The 15,971-nt window shown below is 47.0% G+C and overlaps 1 protein-coding gene across 9 annotated transcripts in view; it reads right to left on the reverse strand.

The window, feature by feature from the left end:
* Positions 1-350: 350 nt before the first annotated feature.
* The window catches only part of SCN8A (sodium voltage-gated channel alpha subunit 8), a 61,139-nt gene continuing 45,518 nt past the window's right edge, over positions 351-15,971 (reverse strand). For 8 of the 9 annotated variants that reach the window (XM_054183077.1, XM_054183073.1, XM_054183069.1 and 5 more), the window contains 7 exons: positions 12,293-12,415; positions 8,790-9,074; positions 8,304-8,357; positions 7,187-7,324; positions 6,395-6,499; positions 5,070-5,340; positions 351-4,180 (listed from right to left, as the gene is read on the reverse strand). In XM_054183077.1, the coding sequence (XP_054039052.1) occupies positions 3,033-4,180; positions 5,070-5,340; positions 6,395-6,499; positions 7,187-7,324; positions 8,304-8,357; positions 8,790-9,074; positions 12,293-12,415 (2,124 nt within the window). In that variant the 3' untranslated portion in view covers positions 351-3,032. The remainder of the gene's footprint in view (positions 4,181-5,069; positions 5,341-6,394; positions 6,500-7,186; positions 7,325-8,303; positions 8,358-8,789; positions 9,075-12,292; positions 12,416-15,971) is intronic. The other variant, XM_054183070.1, reaches the window with a different exon arrangement.

The following is a 15,971-nucleotide window of genomic DNA, read 5'->3' on the forward strand; positions in this document are numbered from 1 at the left end:
AATCCCCTGTAGGCACCTGAATTCAGGGGTTGGCGAATGACGCCGAAGACCCCAACGCTCTTTGGCCAACGTCTCCTCCCTGCTCTTGGCCTCCCCCGGCGCCGACGTGCGGGAACCTGGCGCTGGCAGCACCTGGAGCCATGGCCGGAGGAAACCTCTGCCCGAGGGAGGGAACTCGGGGAGAAAAACCACCCCCAAAAAACCCCCCAGGAAGTTTTTCTTGAAGCGGAAGGACTGATGGCGGCCAACCAACAGCTGAAGAACCGCTCCGCTCCCGTTCAGTCTCAGCACCGCTGGCCTCTCGCATTTAATACAGATCTGATGGTAAAAAAATGAATACATAGACATAGTTTCAAGGGACTTTTTATTTTAAAGTAATTGAGTAGCTTAATGAAATGGCCAGCACGACCGCTAAACGTACCAAGCTTCACCTACGAGCCAATAGCCCAGCTTAAGAACAATTATGAAGTTTAGCCAAATCTTGCATAGAAGTGGTCAACTTATTGCACATTGGAACCCAAAGATAGATATACTTTTGCTGTTGCAAAGATCAATTGCAATAAAGCTTTTTTTTTTAAAATCTAGGTTTTTTTGGGGGGGAGGAGGGTAGGGGTTGGTTTGTCTTTTATTTTTTTTTTTCTTTGGGGGACGTTTCCTGGCTATCTAAAGTCTAAGGAAAACAGAAGAATATTAAAAAAATAAAAATAAACATGGACAATGGCATAAGCCAGAAGCCATTCTATTATTTTTGTAGTTCTTTGTATTTACAAAAAGGCATGCCGATAAAATAAAATGATATATTACAGTATTTATAATATTCTCTTAAAAAGTTCAACCACACTTTTCAGCTATTTTTTTTTTTCTCTTTTGTGCTGTTTACAACGTAGCCTGTACATATGTATGTAGTTTTTCTTTGTTATGATACATCACATCCTAGGAGCGACTGGGGCAAGAGCTGACAGGGTACAAAAGGTTCCTGGCCGCGTTGCTGGGTGCAGGACGGCTCCGCCGAGCTGGCGATGGCGAGGGCGCCGGCCCCGGCGGCTGCTGGGCGGCTTCCTGCTGGGTTTGGGGTTTTTAAGTGACTCCTGTCATTTTCCGGGTTGTGAGATGATGCCAACTGAGGTCCCTCCTGCCATCCACTTCCGTCCTCTTGGGTTTTTGCCCCGCCATTCCGGGGAATCGACTGACACCGACCCCTCACTCTCCTTCCCTGGGCGAGCGCCCGCGCTGCGGCCCCCCGCGCAGACGCCCCTGGCCCCAACGGGAAAAAACCTGCCAGCCAGAGCGGCGGCCGAGGCCGGCTTGGCGACAAGGACAGCACGGAGCAGGACGTGGGGAGGGCCGGGCCTGGGCGCTGAGGAACAGCGAGGTTGGGCCCGGGCGCCATGTCAGCCACCGCCGCAGCAGGGCTGGGAAAGGGCAGCTCCGGCCCCCACCCGCCCCGGGGGGCCAGTGCGGCCCCCCCCCATGGAGGTGCCTGGGGAGACGGAGAAGGCTCCGGAGCCTGGGATGGGGCCGCTCCTTGCTCAGAACCCTCCCGGCCACCAGTCCCCCCACAGCGGCCACCCCCAGTGCTGCCGCAGGGCCCGGAGAGCCGGGGGTCCCGCAGCCACCCCCCGGGCCAGGGCACGGCCCCGGCCCCCAGTGTGACGGCCTCGGGGACGCTCCCCGTGTCTCCGGTAGAGATAACACACTGATTTTTCACAGCACTTATCTCTAACCGAAAAAAAAGAAAAAAAAGAAAAAGAAAAAGAGTGTCTACGCTGCAGGATGGAGGCTGAATAACGATTGGTATTAATGATAAATATTGCAGGATACAAATGAACTTACTGACTGGTATTTAAGCCCTAGATTTTGGTTTTACAGTGACAAGAGTATAACAAGCCATTCTCAGTTTTTATCACCTCCCCTCGGACGAGGTCCAGAGCAGCATTTAGTTTTGTCATATTTCAGTGTGCAAAAAGATGGCTGTACGGAAAAAAAAAGACAAGTCGTTAAACATACACACACAAGTATTTCCTCCGCTCGTTTCTTTTTGTTGGTTCCTTTTTGTTTGGTTTTTTTTTTTTTTTCCTCCTACTGGCGGGTGTAGGACCGATCGGGAAGGACGGGCAGAGGGGCCAGTTAGTGTGAAAGTTTATCTCCAAATACGGTGTACGGTAGTCAGTGGAGTGCCTGGAATTTATGGCTTAAACACACTGCTGTGGACAGATTACTGAGTGTCTTGTGGTCTAATGGTTCCTCATGCATGGTCCCTGGTCACGGCATGCCATCATGCAAGTCGCTTCTATGCATTGAACAAGCACTTTTTTTTTTTTTGGGGGGGAATCAGCCCGAGCTGCCTCCAGGCTGAAGGTACCCGATTACCCCATCTCCCAAACCAAGTAAAGCCCATGTAGAAAGTAGAATGCAGATAATAAATACCAAATAAACTATGACAATTAAATGGCATGGGCTAAATGGGTGGTTTGTTTCCTTTTCTCGTTTTTTTTTTTTTACTTATTTTAACTTTTTTTCTTTTTTTTTTTTTTTTTTGCTGCTTAACTAAATGCAAATCTAGTTTTGCATGAACAAACCCTTTAAGATTGTGACTTCTGGGTTTTCTTTCGATAATAATCAACAAAATGGGAAAATAAAATCCATTTTTGGCTGCTTTGGAAAATATATGAATCCCAGCAGCGGGTTTTGTTTCAGAGTGTGTGTGTGTGTGTGTGTGTGTGTTTTATTTCGCTTGTTTGTCCTAAGTTGCATTGACTGATGTGGAACATGCAGTATCCACCTGCCCAAACAATAGAAAATCCATTTTTTTTCCTTTTTTGTGTTTAAATGTTTGTTTACAAGGGTCCTTTAAACAGGTGGTAGGTCACTGCTTTAGATGCAACGCTGTCACACAGTAAGCAGACTATGTTTGGTATAAGATCTTCAGGTAAGTGTCTCCACAGCTGTTCTGTATTGATATATTTCAGGAAGTTTGTAAACAATCTTTTCGCTTGCAAATATTTTAATTTGTACAATTCTATTATTTTGTCTCAACACTTGGATTCCCTGACGTCTTTTTGTCTTTTCGCTCTTTCTCGTCTTCCTTCCTCCGCCCGTTGCTGTTTCTCCTTCTCGGGCTTGGTGACGCTGTCGTACGAGGGGAGGGACGCGGTAGATGGGGTGCCTTCCTTTTTCTCCCTGTTCGTTCCTCCATTTTCCAGTTTTGTGGAGACAGGCCTTCGGCTAATAAAGCCCCGTCGTGCTAAACGAGCCCTGTAAGCCCTCTGGATGACCACCGCCGAAACTTCTTCCTGCTTACGCCGGAGCGTTGTTGTGATAGGCTCATAAGACACTTTGGAAGGGTTGGACGCCACGAATCTTTCCTCCATCTGCTGTCTCAGGATATCCAGCTCTCCACTGTCCCCCAGGACGCGTTTGGTGAAGGCAAACAGGATGTCTAAACAGTGGATCCTGTCTCCACTTACCATAGGCAGGTCCATGGCGATGAGTTCGATGGTGTTGGGTTTGGGGACGCGGAGAGGATGTTCCAGAGCATCAGCAAAGTCTGCGAGCTTGCTGTACTCTATGAACTGGGTGGCGTCAGGGTCGAACTTTTCCCAGATCTCATAGAAGGTCTCAAAGTCGTCCTCACTTAGTGGATCTGCGCTCTCCTCTGTCGCCACGCTGAAGTTCTCCAGGATGATGGCAATGTACATGTTGACCACGATCAGGAAGGAGATGATGATATAACTCACAAAGAAAAATATCCCCACTGAGGGGTTCCCACAATCCCCCTTAAAACCACTCCCAGGATGCTCCTTGTCCAGGTCGCAGTCTGGAGGCCGGTTTAGGATTGGCAGCAGGAGCCCATCCCAGCCAGCTGATGTGGTGATCTGGAACAAGCAGATCATGCTGTTGCCAAAGGTCTCAAAGTTGAACATATCGTCTATGCCAGCCTCATGCTTGACGTAGGCAAAGTTTGACATGCCAAAGATGGAGAAGATGAACATGACCAAGAACAGCAAGAGGCCAATGTTGAACAAGGCAGGCAAGGACATCATTAAGGCAAAAAGCAAAGTGCGGATCCCTTTGGCTCCTTTGATCAAACGCAGGATACGTCCAATGCGAGCCAGTCGGATGACTCGGAATAGAGTGGGTGACACAAAATACTTCTCAATGATTTCAGCCAGGAACATTCCTAAAGAAGAAGAGAAGGGACAAGTGTGACAATGCAGATGAGCAGTCTGCTGCTGCTTCTCAACCTAGTCAAGGCATTGGGCACGCAGAACACCTTGGTCAGATTTTCAAAGGGGGTCTGCGATTAAGTGGCCTCACCTTCAGGCAGCTAAGTCTCAGCCAGCTGCTCTGGCTCCCTAAGCAGATCTCCGAAATGGAGAGATTCGTTCCACCTGGATAAGGATGGACGAGTTGTTTCTTGGAGGCATCTAGCTCTTGGTGCCTAACTCTGACACGGGAGTCAGGCCATGGACTCTACTTTGAAGGCGCTAAAAATATGCAAGATAAACCTTATGTCAAGCAGTAGACAAGCCTGGGTCTGAGTTTCAGACCGCAGGACACTAAATGTTGGTGGTTTGTCAGTACACCTGGGCAGAGCTGGGTGCAGCCAAGCTTTTTGAGTTACCCTGTTGTACTTGTGAGGTTATGCGTGTTTTACAGATCAGCCACTAAAAACCAAAACCCTGTTGGAGGAAACTGGTTGATTCAACATTCAACCAAACTGAAGAGTGCAAATCACATGCTGATGTAGGAAGCACTGCAATGCTATTTTCAGTGCTTAATAAGCATTATAACATTCGGATGAGGTGAGTAAAACTGTTTTTAAAGACAGGGAGAGTTAATTGTCAAGTGTTTTACTCCATACAACTGGAAATGAATGCCAGAACAGAGGGAGGAGGGCGCATTAGTCAGGACTTCAAGCTGCCAAATTCTGCCACAGTCTCTTCACAAGGCTAAAAAGAGAACCTCCAAGTGCTGGCACCTCTTCAAAGACAAGAACGTGCTCTACTCTGCAAACACCAAGACAGCCTAGCGCTCACAGACCTCTATCTAATTGGTGTTGCACTTACCCACGATGGACAGAATCACAACCACGAAGTCAAAAATGTTCCACCCGATGGTGAAATAATAGTGCCGCAAGGCGAACATCTTCAGCACACACTCACAGGTGAAGAAGATGACAAACACCAGGTTGATCCAGTAAAGGATGTCCTCCATCTGCTTGCTTTGTGTGTCCGTCTCCACCATCATGGTCACCATGTTGAGGCAAATGAGCATCATGATGACTATATCAAATGCTTGCTGAGTAACAAAGTCAAAGACAGCTCCTTGGATGCGGTTCTGTGCAACAGGAGAGAGACAATGAACCAATGAAGTTTGAACAAGAATCATAGAATCACAGAATCTTCATGGTTGGAAAGGACCTTTGAGATCATCGAGTCCAACCAAACAACCTACACTCTCTGCCACTAGAGCATGCCCTGAAGTGCCACATCTAGACGTTTCTTAAACACCTCGAGGGATGGTGACTCAACCCCCTCCCTGGGCAGGCTGTCCCAGTGCCTGACCACTCTTGCAGTAAAGTAGTTCTTCCTAATATCTAATCTAAACCTCCCCTGCCGCAACTTCAGACCATTAGTCAACAAGAATCTACCGTTAGTCAACAAATTATATCACTGTTGGTGGAAACAGGCATGGGGACATTGTTTTTTCAGTATTTTATGAAGTTTTCAAGGCAAGCTCTAGCCACGATTCAATCTGTTTGTGGGAAAGACAGGAAAATGCTATTATTTACACCCCAAACATGCTACCGCAGCCCTGTTACCAGCATATCATCCTCTTTGTTGAGACCAAAGGCAGGGTGATGCCCTTCCATTCACAACTGGAGAAGGCAGACAGGTCTACCTTGCAGTAGTACCTGCAGAGTACCTGAACTAGACTCCAACCACCTCCCTTGCGTCCCAGCAGCAGTCTAGTCCCAGCAGCAGGATGCCTTATCCACCGCAGCATCTAAGGGACTCGCCTAATGTCACGCACAAAGCCTTTCTGAAAGCAGGGAAACGTGCTTAGGTCTCGATGAACGTAACCCAAACGGCTGCCTGGGTGTCCAGGACCCCGCTCGCTAATGCCAGGAGCCCTCCTACTCTCCATCTAGAGCCTCTCAGCCAGAGAGGGCTTTCAGCTTGTTTTGTCGATTCAAGTGAGCCAACTGATTAACATCAACCGCAGCTGTAGCATTTTAACCTTTCTCAGGTCATACCTGAATTACAATGACAAGAACATGGGGATGTGGAGTCCGGCATGAAGTAGAACAAAGGATGCTTTTGGAGCTGAAGCTCCTTTGAAAGTCTACTCTGCAGGTTTTTCCCTTCAGTTCCCTTTATAACATACTCACCAGAGGTCGGGGAATAGGTTTCTGAGGTTTCTTTGAACCCAGTTTTTTCATGGCATTATAGTACTTCTTTTGTTCTTCTGTCATGAAAATATCTTGACCTCCAAAGTAAAGGGGCAAAAGGAAAACTGGTTACAATCAGCTCCTACCCCAGAAGGGAAAGGAATAACATCCTAGCTAAGTCATGAGGATACCTGCCATATGGGTAGTTGGTGGCAGCTATTTTAGACAGAAATAACTTACACTAATACCCAAGCCGTACTTATATTTCTTCAAAGAAAACAGTTTTTTTCCTATGAATAACCTGTTTTACCACGCTGCCTTCTTCCCCATCCCCTCTAGCTCATTAGTGACAAACAGGCAGCAGAGGTGCCGGGCCATTTAGCAGGAATATGTGCAAATCCTCGGCTTCACTTACAGAGAAGAAAAGCAGCGTATCAGAGAGGGGGGGGTGGGCAAGGAAGACATCTTACTTCCAATCTGTACATTTTAGTCAAGGCAAAAAAAAACCCAACCAGAAATGCACGAAAATGTAGTCTAGGGAGAATGTCTCATCTGGCTAGAGCTTTACACAAAGCTTGGGGCTGCCTCTTGGACTCCCTGAGCCTCTCGCGCCCGGCGCAGTGGGGCTGGGCAGGGAGTCACAGTGGTCCCGCAGCCCACGGCTCCAAGGGGGAGGCTCCTGCCCCAGCCTGAAGGTCCTTGGCCTGTATTTTGCAGGAAAACCCCATCATCCTGAAGACTCAACGTTCCTCCGACAGCTCCCCGACTAATGAGCAAACACAGAGCACTTATCTTTTTCTTTTGTTGATTGAAGTTGTCAATGATGACACCAATGAACAAGTTCAGGGTGAAAAAGGAGCCGAAGATAATGAAGATAACAAAATATATGTACATGTAAATGTTGTCCTCGTACTTGGGTTGCTCTTCTTGCTGAATGGGAGATAAGAGACACAAATGGCATTTCAAAGACATCGTACAAATACAGCCAAAATGAGATTGGCCATGTTTCAAGTATTCCCATGTAAGCAGACAGTCATGCTTTATAGAGCTGGAGTTATACACGGAAAACTGTGTTCTCACACTGTTCAAAGCAAAGCAAACGTATATCGTACGTATATACCAGGAGGATGGTGATCTAATTTTCAGAAATAAAACGTGCTACAGTTTAAACTGACTTTCACTGTAACTAAATGAGGCTAGTGCCCATAAAATAAATAGGTAATTCGCAAATCACAAAGGAAACGATCATTTTAGTGGCAAGCACTGTCCAAATGAAGACATCAGTCTTTCTTCTGAAGAGGGACATGTAAGACCATCAGCTGATCACAAAGAGAAGATCATTTTTCACACTGTCCTGACACGGTCACGCTACTTGTTTCCAACCCTGCACTAGGCATAGGACAAGAAAATTCATTTAAAAATCTTTGTTATAAAACCCGAGAGACGAGAAGGAAAAAAAAATTAGAAAGCAAAAAGGAAGTAATGGCATTTGCATGAGTCCAGCATGCGAGAACAAGAAGAGTGCCTGGAGAAAGAGCTCCAACCCAGACAACACCTCAACACTGGATTAAACCGACACCTGGGCTCCCATGCAGACGCAGGGCTCATGGAGCACCTTCGAGCTAATTCCTCCCCATAATTTATTCTGCTGATGAAACACACTTCACTGTACTCCCTTCTTCCCTGTATTTCTACTCCAGCAGGAGTTTCCCTGCCCCTAAAGCAACCAGGAGAACCCTGGGAATTTTCTTGAGCGGCGTTTAATTTAACACACTAACAGAGCAACTGAAACAATCACAGCATTAAATACATAACGTAAGCTTAGTTCTACAACTTTCAATCTTGATTTCACCAAAGTGAAATAGCAGAGTGAAGTATTGGGGGGTGAGACTGTGGTCACGCACTTTACCTTTCTGGAGTCCACCGCGGCGTACATGATGTCCATCCAGCCCTTGAAAGTGGCCTAGCAAAGAAAACACACCTTCTCTCAGAGAGAATTCACCCAAAGCAAAAGGCCAAGTCTGATTCGTGCCAGGTAGGTCAAGGGTTCCCTGCCACTCTTGATCGCCCCGTATGCTGAATGCCAATATTACTTAAATACTTCTCTTTTCATTTAATCCAAACAAAATGAATCAAGATGAATCTAACCAGGTTTGCTGTTGTCTCACCGAAGGTTTGGGAGACTCTTTGAAGAGCAAGAGTTGGGGCCACCCGCTCTGCTGGGAGGCCCACATTAGGCAATGGGCTAACAGAAAAAATGGCGATTTCATTCCAGACCCGAACCCCAGTGGGATGAACGGAATGCTGTATCTCATGGGGAGGGGGAAGCAGTCCACGCGCACGAGAAGCGGCTTGTATCTACCATTACCGGGGAGATGGTGAAAGCAAAACTTACAACTTGCAGAAGAGCCAGATATCCTGCCCCAACGTTGTCAAAGTTAATTTTCACGTTCTTCCATCGAATCTCAGTGGAGTTGGGTGGCATCAGCGCTTCGCAGTCTGTCTTGTTGTTAACAATATCTATTTCAAAGCGCTCCTCAGCTGTTTCATTAAAGCAGTAATGATATTTCCCGGCAAACAGGTTAACCCCCATAATGCTGAAAATCAGCCAGAAGATAAGGCAGACCAACAACACATTCATAATGGAAGGGATAGCGCCAACCAAGGCGTTGACAACCACCTGTGTTGGAAGGGGTGGGAAAAAGTTTCAGTATAAAACACGAGGCAGGAAACAGCAAGCATCAATACGGCTGGTGTTGAGGGGGGAATAGGAGGTAAGGCCACGGACACGTCTGTGGCGTTGACTCCACGCAGAAGTTGGCAGTGAACTTATTCCAAGCGGTAAAATAATTCTGCTCAAAAGCCACCCGCTGAAGCTCTGTTTTTGAAACAAAACAGGCCAGGCCGTTAGATTTGCTGGGTTCGATTTTGGATTGTTATGTCTTTAGTTAAACAACAATTATTTTAAATAATTTTATTCGCCAAAAGGGAGAGGGGGACGTCACTGAGTGAGGCTCAGACTCTCTTCTTAGTAACAAACCGGCTCCTAGCTACAATTTTCTCAGAGCCAAGTCCAAGGACACTTTTGCTGATGGATTTGAGGGGTCTCAGCAGCCAGTGGCCCTTCTGGCCATTCCCCACTTGCAAACAAGGCTGTTGTCACTTGGAAGCCGCCTCCTGCTCCCACCCAGCTCGCCAGCAAACCGGGGGACACCGACGCTGTAGGGGGGGGGACGGGACCGAGCCCGGCGTCGCTCTGTTACGACTAAGCAGCGAGTCGCTGGAAACATCGAGATCATGTCGGTGACCAAGCAAGGCCAATCATGTTGTCTCAGGCAGACAGCTGAGCATGCAGCTAGGCAGGCTCAAGAAGACAGAAAAGCCATGTTCCTTCCTCCAAACTGCAGCAAACACAGCAGGAAGCGATAATGAGTTTTGTCAGAGCTCGTATCTTCCACCATCTCCTAATTTTAGCCTTTCGGAGTGCGGGAGCACCATGTCCCTTAGCATCCCTGGCCAACACATGACAAGCTGTAAGCTCTCAGGCTTTTAATAGAGTTAGGTCAGCAGGATATTAAATCTTTTATTATGATCTCCTAATTTAGATTCCTTTAATAGATGAACAGGATCTAAACTGTTTTTACCCCTTTGCCTTAGTTTTGAAAGACTCCTCAATACACAGTGACTGGGGACTCCTCAACTGGTGCTGGCCACCGCCGAGAGTCCCCTCTCCTCCGACAACATCCGTCTGCCGGATGCAGCCACCACCCCCACGCCACTCAGCGAGCTCCTGCCCTCCGTTGCAGGAAGGAAATTGAAGAAAACGGTGATCTAGACAGTGAGGAGCATTACAACTCTAAAATGACGTCATGGATCCATCACCAGTGGGGGATAAAGACACAGATTAGAGACAGGTCCTCCAGATGGGCTCTGTGCCCCAGGTGGGATGCTCCGACACCAGCACGCCTTTTTGGTTTCAGATCCTTCGGTTATTAATACGCTGCTTATTCCAGTTTATCACGGGCAGCGAAAAAAAGGCGTCACACCCTCTTCAGGCACGGTCACCAACGCTACGTTCGTTTTATACGGTATTCGAAAAGACGCGAGAGAAGGAACATGGCTTTTGTGTGCAGACTGACAAAAACGCATGCACGTTTCACAGCATCACTGTCAAACTTCCTGAATCATTTAAGAGCAGAGCAAGCTCTTGAAAATGCAGATTACTATGGAGTAGAGAAAAGCAAAGAACTGCATGTTATGTTTCCTTTGCAAAGGCATTTCAAATCTCTATTCTCTGGCTCAGCAGAATTGTTCTGGTTGTATGGGGCAGCAACACTTGTCTTCAAGTCAAAACAAAGGAAAAATAATTGGGTTTAGGTAACTAACAGGCTGCAGTCACAAATCCCTACCAATTTAGCTCTGGTGAAAATCCCCCACTTTAAGCGTGAGAATTTCCTGATTGTGCATTAGAAATCACAGCTTCTCTCCAGCACGGCTTAAAAATAGCTGTTAATATCTACAGGGTTAGTGCTTTTTCCTTTGTGATTGTACCCTTAGGTGGGACCTGAACCCAGCCCCGCAAAAGCTCCAGCTTTGTGCCTGTTTTCATCCTTTGTGCCTGTATTATAGAATGAAGTTCAGAATTAGGCAGAGCGACACAAAGAAATAAGAGCAGGGTAACATATTAGGGAAGAAATAACCCTCTTTGGATTTGTTATGGTATCATTTTCTCCTATCACTTCCCCCCTGATCCCTTCGTTCCCTCTCTCGCGCTGGGCTTTGTGCTCAGTTACTCCACAGCAAATTCCAGGGAGATCAGAAGGATCCAAGTGGAATCACTACAGTGAAGTAAAACTCTGCGACTGCTATTCCCTTCCCTTTTTTTAAAAAATACCTAGTTTTATCTCCTATACTATCTCTAGTTGTGAGCTAACTGGGATTTAGCACGGAAGACCTACATTACTGTTCTCAGAGCAACTGGGAAAGCCATTAACCCAACATACCCTCTACTTAAGAGAAACATATAATTTTTTTGCGTGTTCTTCTAAGACTACTGCAATCCCAAATGGAAAAAAAAGCACCGGCATATAGAATATTAGTGGCCAAGTAACGAGACACTGCAGGAATTTTGAGTCCCCAAGCCAGGGGTGCCCTCTAACAATTTGAGGAAAGCTTGTTAAGTTCAATGCTTTGCTTGTGCTTCGTTGCTGGTTCCGCAGTGACAGGACAGGGGACCATAAAGCATGGTAAAAGGGAGGGAGAGGAAAGGAAAAGCTTCACTCTCAGACAAGGCTTCCAGTCGCCACCAGACTGGACCGAGAACAACAAGGTGCAACAAGAGGAATTAAACCAAAGCCTTTTTTTCAAACAGCTGAGCTCCCCGCCAGTCCCTTCCTGAAGGCCTGAGAGATCCCTTCACCCCCTCGCAGGCAGATTGCATTTTTAAAAACCCCTCCGAAAGAGACTTTCAGCCCAATTCCACCAGCGGCCAAACCCCTCGGGGGGCTGGAGACACTGCGGTGGTTCCAATTCTGCTTCTTTGCACCTGGTGATTCTCCCTAGATAAGAAGAGTCACAGCTGAGAAGCCCCCTCGGATGCTCGAGGTATAAAGCCAGGCTAAATGAGAACAGCCAAGTGTTAACATCGTCTACAAATGGCATGTGGTTTGGGCCAGTAATTAATGTAATGAGGCAGCTTAATGCGTCTCCCTTTCTTAAGAGGGGAGGGTGCGGCGGTGGGCAGGGTGCGGGGACATCCACGGTAGAGGTGATCGAGTCAGCGGCTGCGTCATGATTCTCTTTGGAATTCTCTTTCCACCAGTTTTGATCAGTTCTAGCATGCTTAAAAAAAACCGCTCCACAGGCATGCAGAAGGATCAGCTGCTAATGGCATCTTACCCTCATCCCCTCAAATCGGGACAACGCTCTTAAAGGCCTCAAAGCTCTTAGTGTCCTAAGGGACTTTATGGCACCTAGTTCCGAGTAGCCCAGGGCATTAGCTATAAGGCTGACTAAAGAGACCTACACAGAAAATAGAGAAAAAAAAAAAAGAGAAAAAAAAAGAAAGAAAGAAAGAAAGAAAAAAAGAAAGAAAGAAAGGAAAAAAAAAAAAAAAAGGAAAAAAAAGGTTCCAGACTGTTAGAGCGAATCCCCTAGCACTGATTGCCCAGCCCAGACGGCCAGCCTGGACCACCCCCGTAATAAATACCGAAGACATGACACCAGCTGCCTACTTCACTTGACTGAAACGACCTGGAAGGAAATAATGCGGTTGAGAAAGGCATAAGAAAAGGACATAGGGGAAAGATAAGTGAGAGAGAGGCAGAGACACACAGACGGAGAAGGGGGCTGTCGGAAGGAAGAGCCCAAACGATGACAAAAACCTTACCCTCGCCCTTTACTGTCTGCAGGATCCCAGCGGCGCCCATTAAATTTAAGCCAGACAAATGTTAAAGGTACCTATGAGAAAGAATACAGATAAATACACACACTGCACGAACTGCGCTCGACCTGCACAGCAGCTCACCCTGCTCCCGCCAGCGCCCGCGGCCTGCAGGGACTCTCCTGCCAAAATCCTGAAAAATGGGAGTGCTGACCCCCCCCCCAGCGCTGCCACGGCCGACCCCAACTTTTACTGCCTGAAAGCCCAGGGGCGGCCGTGTTTTCTCTGCCTGTGACACCCAGCGACGGCTGGGCACTTTTTTTTGCCTGCTTGAAGCTGCCGCCCCCTCGGCGAGCGTCCGTCCCGGGGAGGATGAGGATGGACGAGCCCAGGCGCACGGCGATGGTGAGGGTTCCTCGGGCTCGGGCACCAAACGACAACACAGCTGGGGACAGCTTTCCTACATCCCCTTTTCCTGACCGCTTTATCCCTTTCTTTCCTCCCTCTATCCCTTTTTTTTTCCTATATCCCCGTTTTCTTTTTCTATATCGCCATTTCTTTTTTCCTGTATCTCCCTTTTCTTCTCCTATATCCCTGTTTCTTTTCCTATATCCCCCTTTCCTTTTCCTGTATCTCCATTTTTTTCCTATATCTCCATTTTTTCCCTATTTCCCCTTTTTCTTTTCCTATATCCCTGTTTTTTTTCCTATATCCCCCTTTTCTTTTCCTATATTCCTGTTTTTTTCTATATACCCTTTTTTCTTATATCCCCGTTTTTTTCCTATATCCCTGTTATTTTCCCTATATCCCCGTTATTTTCCCTATATCCCCTTTTTCTTTTCCTACATCCCTGGTTCTTTTCCTATATCCCCTTTTTTTCCCTGGTATCCCTTTTTCAACACCGTAACCACACACAAGCTATCTTCTCTAGCGGCCTGGAACCAGATTTAGGCTTGATGCTCTTGAATTATCGAATATCCTCCACCGGCCGGTTTGGGGGCAGCGCCGGGTCCCGCCGGATCGAGCCCCGACAGTGCGGGGCCATCGACCTTACACCCGGCACCTGCGTTCGGGGCCGGAGTCTGCTCCCCCCGCCGACCCCCCGAAAACTCTTTGGATTAGATCAGACACGACTTGGCCATGTGTAAATAGCATCTACAGACACCATTTCATCCGCGTCGCACTATGGTCTACTTTGGGCCGGTATCACATTACAGGCATGGATAAGAAACAGATACGTCTTTTTTAAGGAAAAAGAAAAAAAAGACATCAATATACAGTAACAAGTAATGGGAAAACATGAGACCTCCTCCGATAACAGGTGTGGGGGGTTTAGCTTAATTCTCAGAATAGGACACTTCCTATTTCTCATTCTGTTTTGAAAAAGGGATATTAAGATAATAGTGTGAAATTAATTATAAGAACAATTCTTATTGCACCCATATTCCAGGGAAATTTCAGGGAGACTTCGAACGCATGAACATGTGGGAAAACTTAAGAGATTTCATCTTATTCTGCTGTTTGTGCACGTGCCCCACGCTTTTTCTGTCTTCGTATCCGCCCCAAAATAAGTGGTCGCAATATATCACAACACGGTTTTTCCATGTGGTTTTCTGCTTTTAAAAATACACCGATTCAAAACACGCCAGGGGCGTCCCAAAGATTTACAGTGAAGCCTTTGTGAAGCAAAATCAGCCTCCTCGGGACGGGACCAAGCCCGGGACGTTGATGTCCTGGTCCCAAATTTCAGAACACAGATAGGATTTGGAGGTGCGGGCTGTAAAGGTCCATATACAGAGAAATTGAGCATTTTACCCCGTAAACGTAACACAGGGTAGAGGCTTCACTGAATCCTCACTTTCAGAGCTTCCTCCCCTTGGGATAACGCCTGGCTCCCCAGCAGGGCACGAACACAACGCCGTGACACGGCCAACGGCGGGGTTGGCTCTCAGGGGGCTTCCAGCGTTATTCTCTGGGGACGCTCCGAGAGAAGACACAGCAGGTGCCGATGTCGGACAAAGGGCATTCCAGATTGACTGAAAAGCAGAAGCCTTCATTATTACCCAGGAAAAGACTTTGTCTTCACAAACGCACCCAGCAAGCTTTGGGAATCAGAGCGGGAGGGTTATCTGACAATGCTATCAAACCTGAAAAATAACATTCAAGAGCGTTGTTACGATGCAAAGGCTTATTCTCTATTAGTTGCGGCTGCCATCCTGGCTTCACTCGAACCCCATCTACGTCACATTAGAAAACTTGTTGAAAAAAAAGTGATTTAACAGATACAGGACACCACGCACAGCTGAGATTTTGCCGAGTAATACCTTGGCATCTTAAATCCACATTCCAGGTTCTGTGCAGAGAAAAATGTGCAACTCTCCTGTCTACCACCCCGAGTGAAAAGCGGAATTTCTGCGAAAGCACTGGGAATTCTGGCTCCTTGTACTTGCTCACTGCCTGTAACCGCGTTACCTGCCCGGGAAGTTCCTCATCTTTACCCCAGCAGAGGCAGACACTGGGGAAGCAGATGAAGCCCGTGACACCTCTGCCAAGTAACCTGCACTTCGCTCGTTCCCAGCAGCTGGAATCTAACTCACAACACGAAGCACAAGGACCGCGAGTGCTATTTTTGCGCTCAGCCGCTGGTCGAGTTTTTAATTCGGTACCCCAAAGAATTTCGTTTGCTGAGACACCCTCCTGAAGGCGGAACGGAAGAAGAGATGGTATCTGGCATGAGCTCCCGCGTTAGCACTTGTGCTTCATCTTAAGGCAGTGAGAGAGATAGAGGGTTATTTTCAGAAAAGAAGAGTTATTTCTTCAAGATGTGTGTTAAAAAGAAAGGTGTTAAGGGGATCAGAGAGGACTTTTTAAAAAAAAAAATAAATTTAAAGATTCAGTTTTCCACAGGAAACGTAGACATCTTGAGTCACTTCTGCCCCTGAGCTCCAAGCATAGTTCCTCCACCTACTCAGAAATATTTCCAGAGTGATAATGTCACTGAACAGCAACTTGGCATAACTGAATCATATTCAAAACGTTCCAAATGAGAAGCTTGGAAAAATTTTAAATTTTTTTTTTTTTTTTTTTTTTTTATACTTGCTCTTGGGGCATTCACTGAGAACACCGATTCACAACTGGATGTGATGAAACGTTTTAAAAGAATCCAAACACTTGGGAGCCTAAAGTTCCTTTTTT

The sequence above is a fragment of the Rissa tridactyla genome, chromosome 24 (genome assembly GCF_028500815.1).
Source record: "Rissa tridactyla isolate bRisTri1 chromosome 24, bRisTri1.patW.cur.20221130, whole genome shotgun sequence".
Taxonomy (NCBI): domain Eukaryota; kingdom Metazoa; phylum Chordata; class Aves; order Charadriiformes; family Laridae; genus Rissa; species Rissa tridactyla.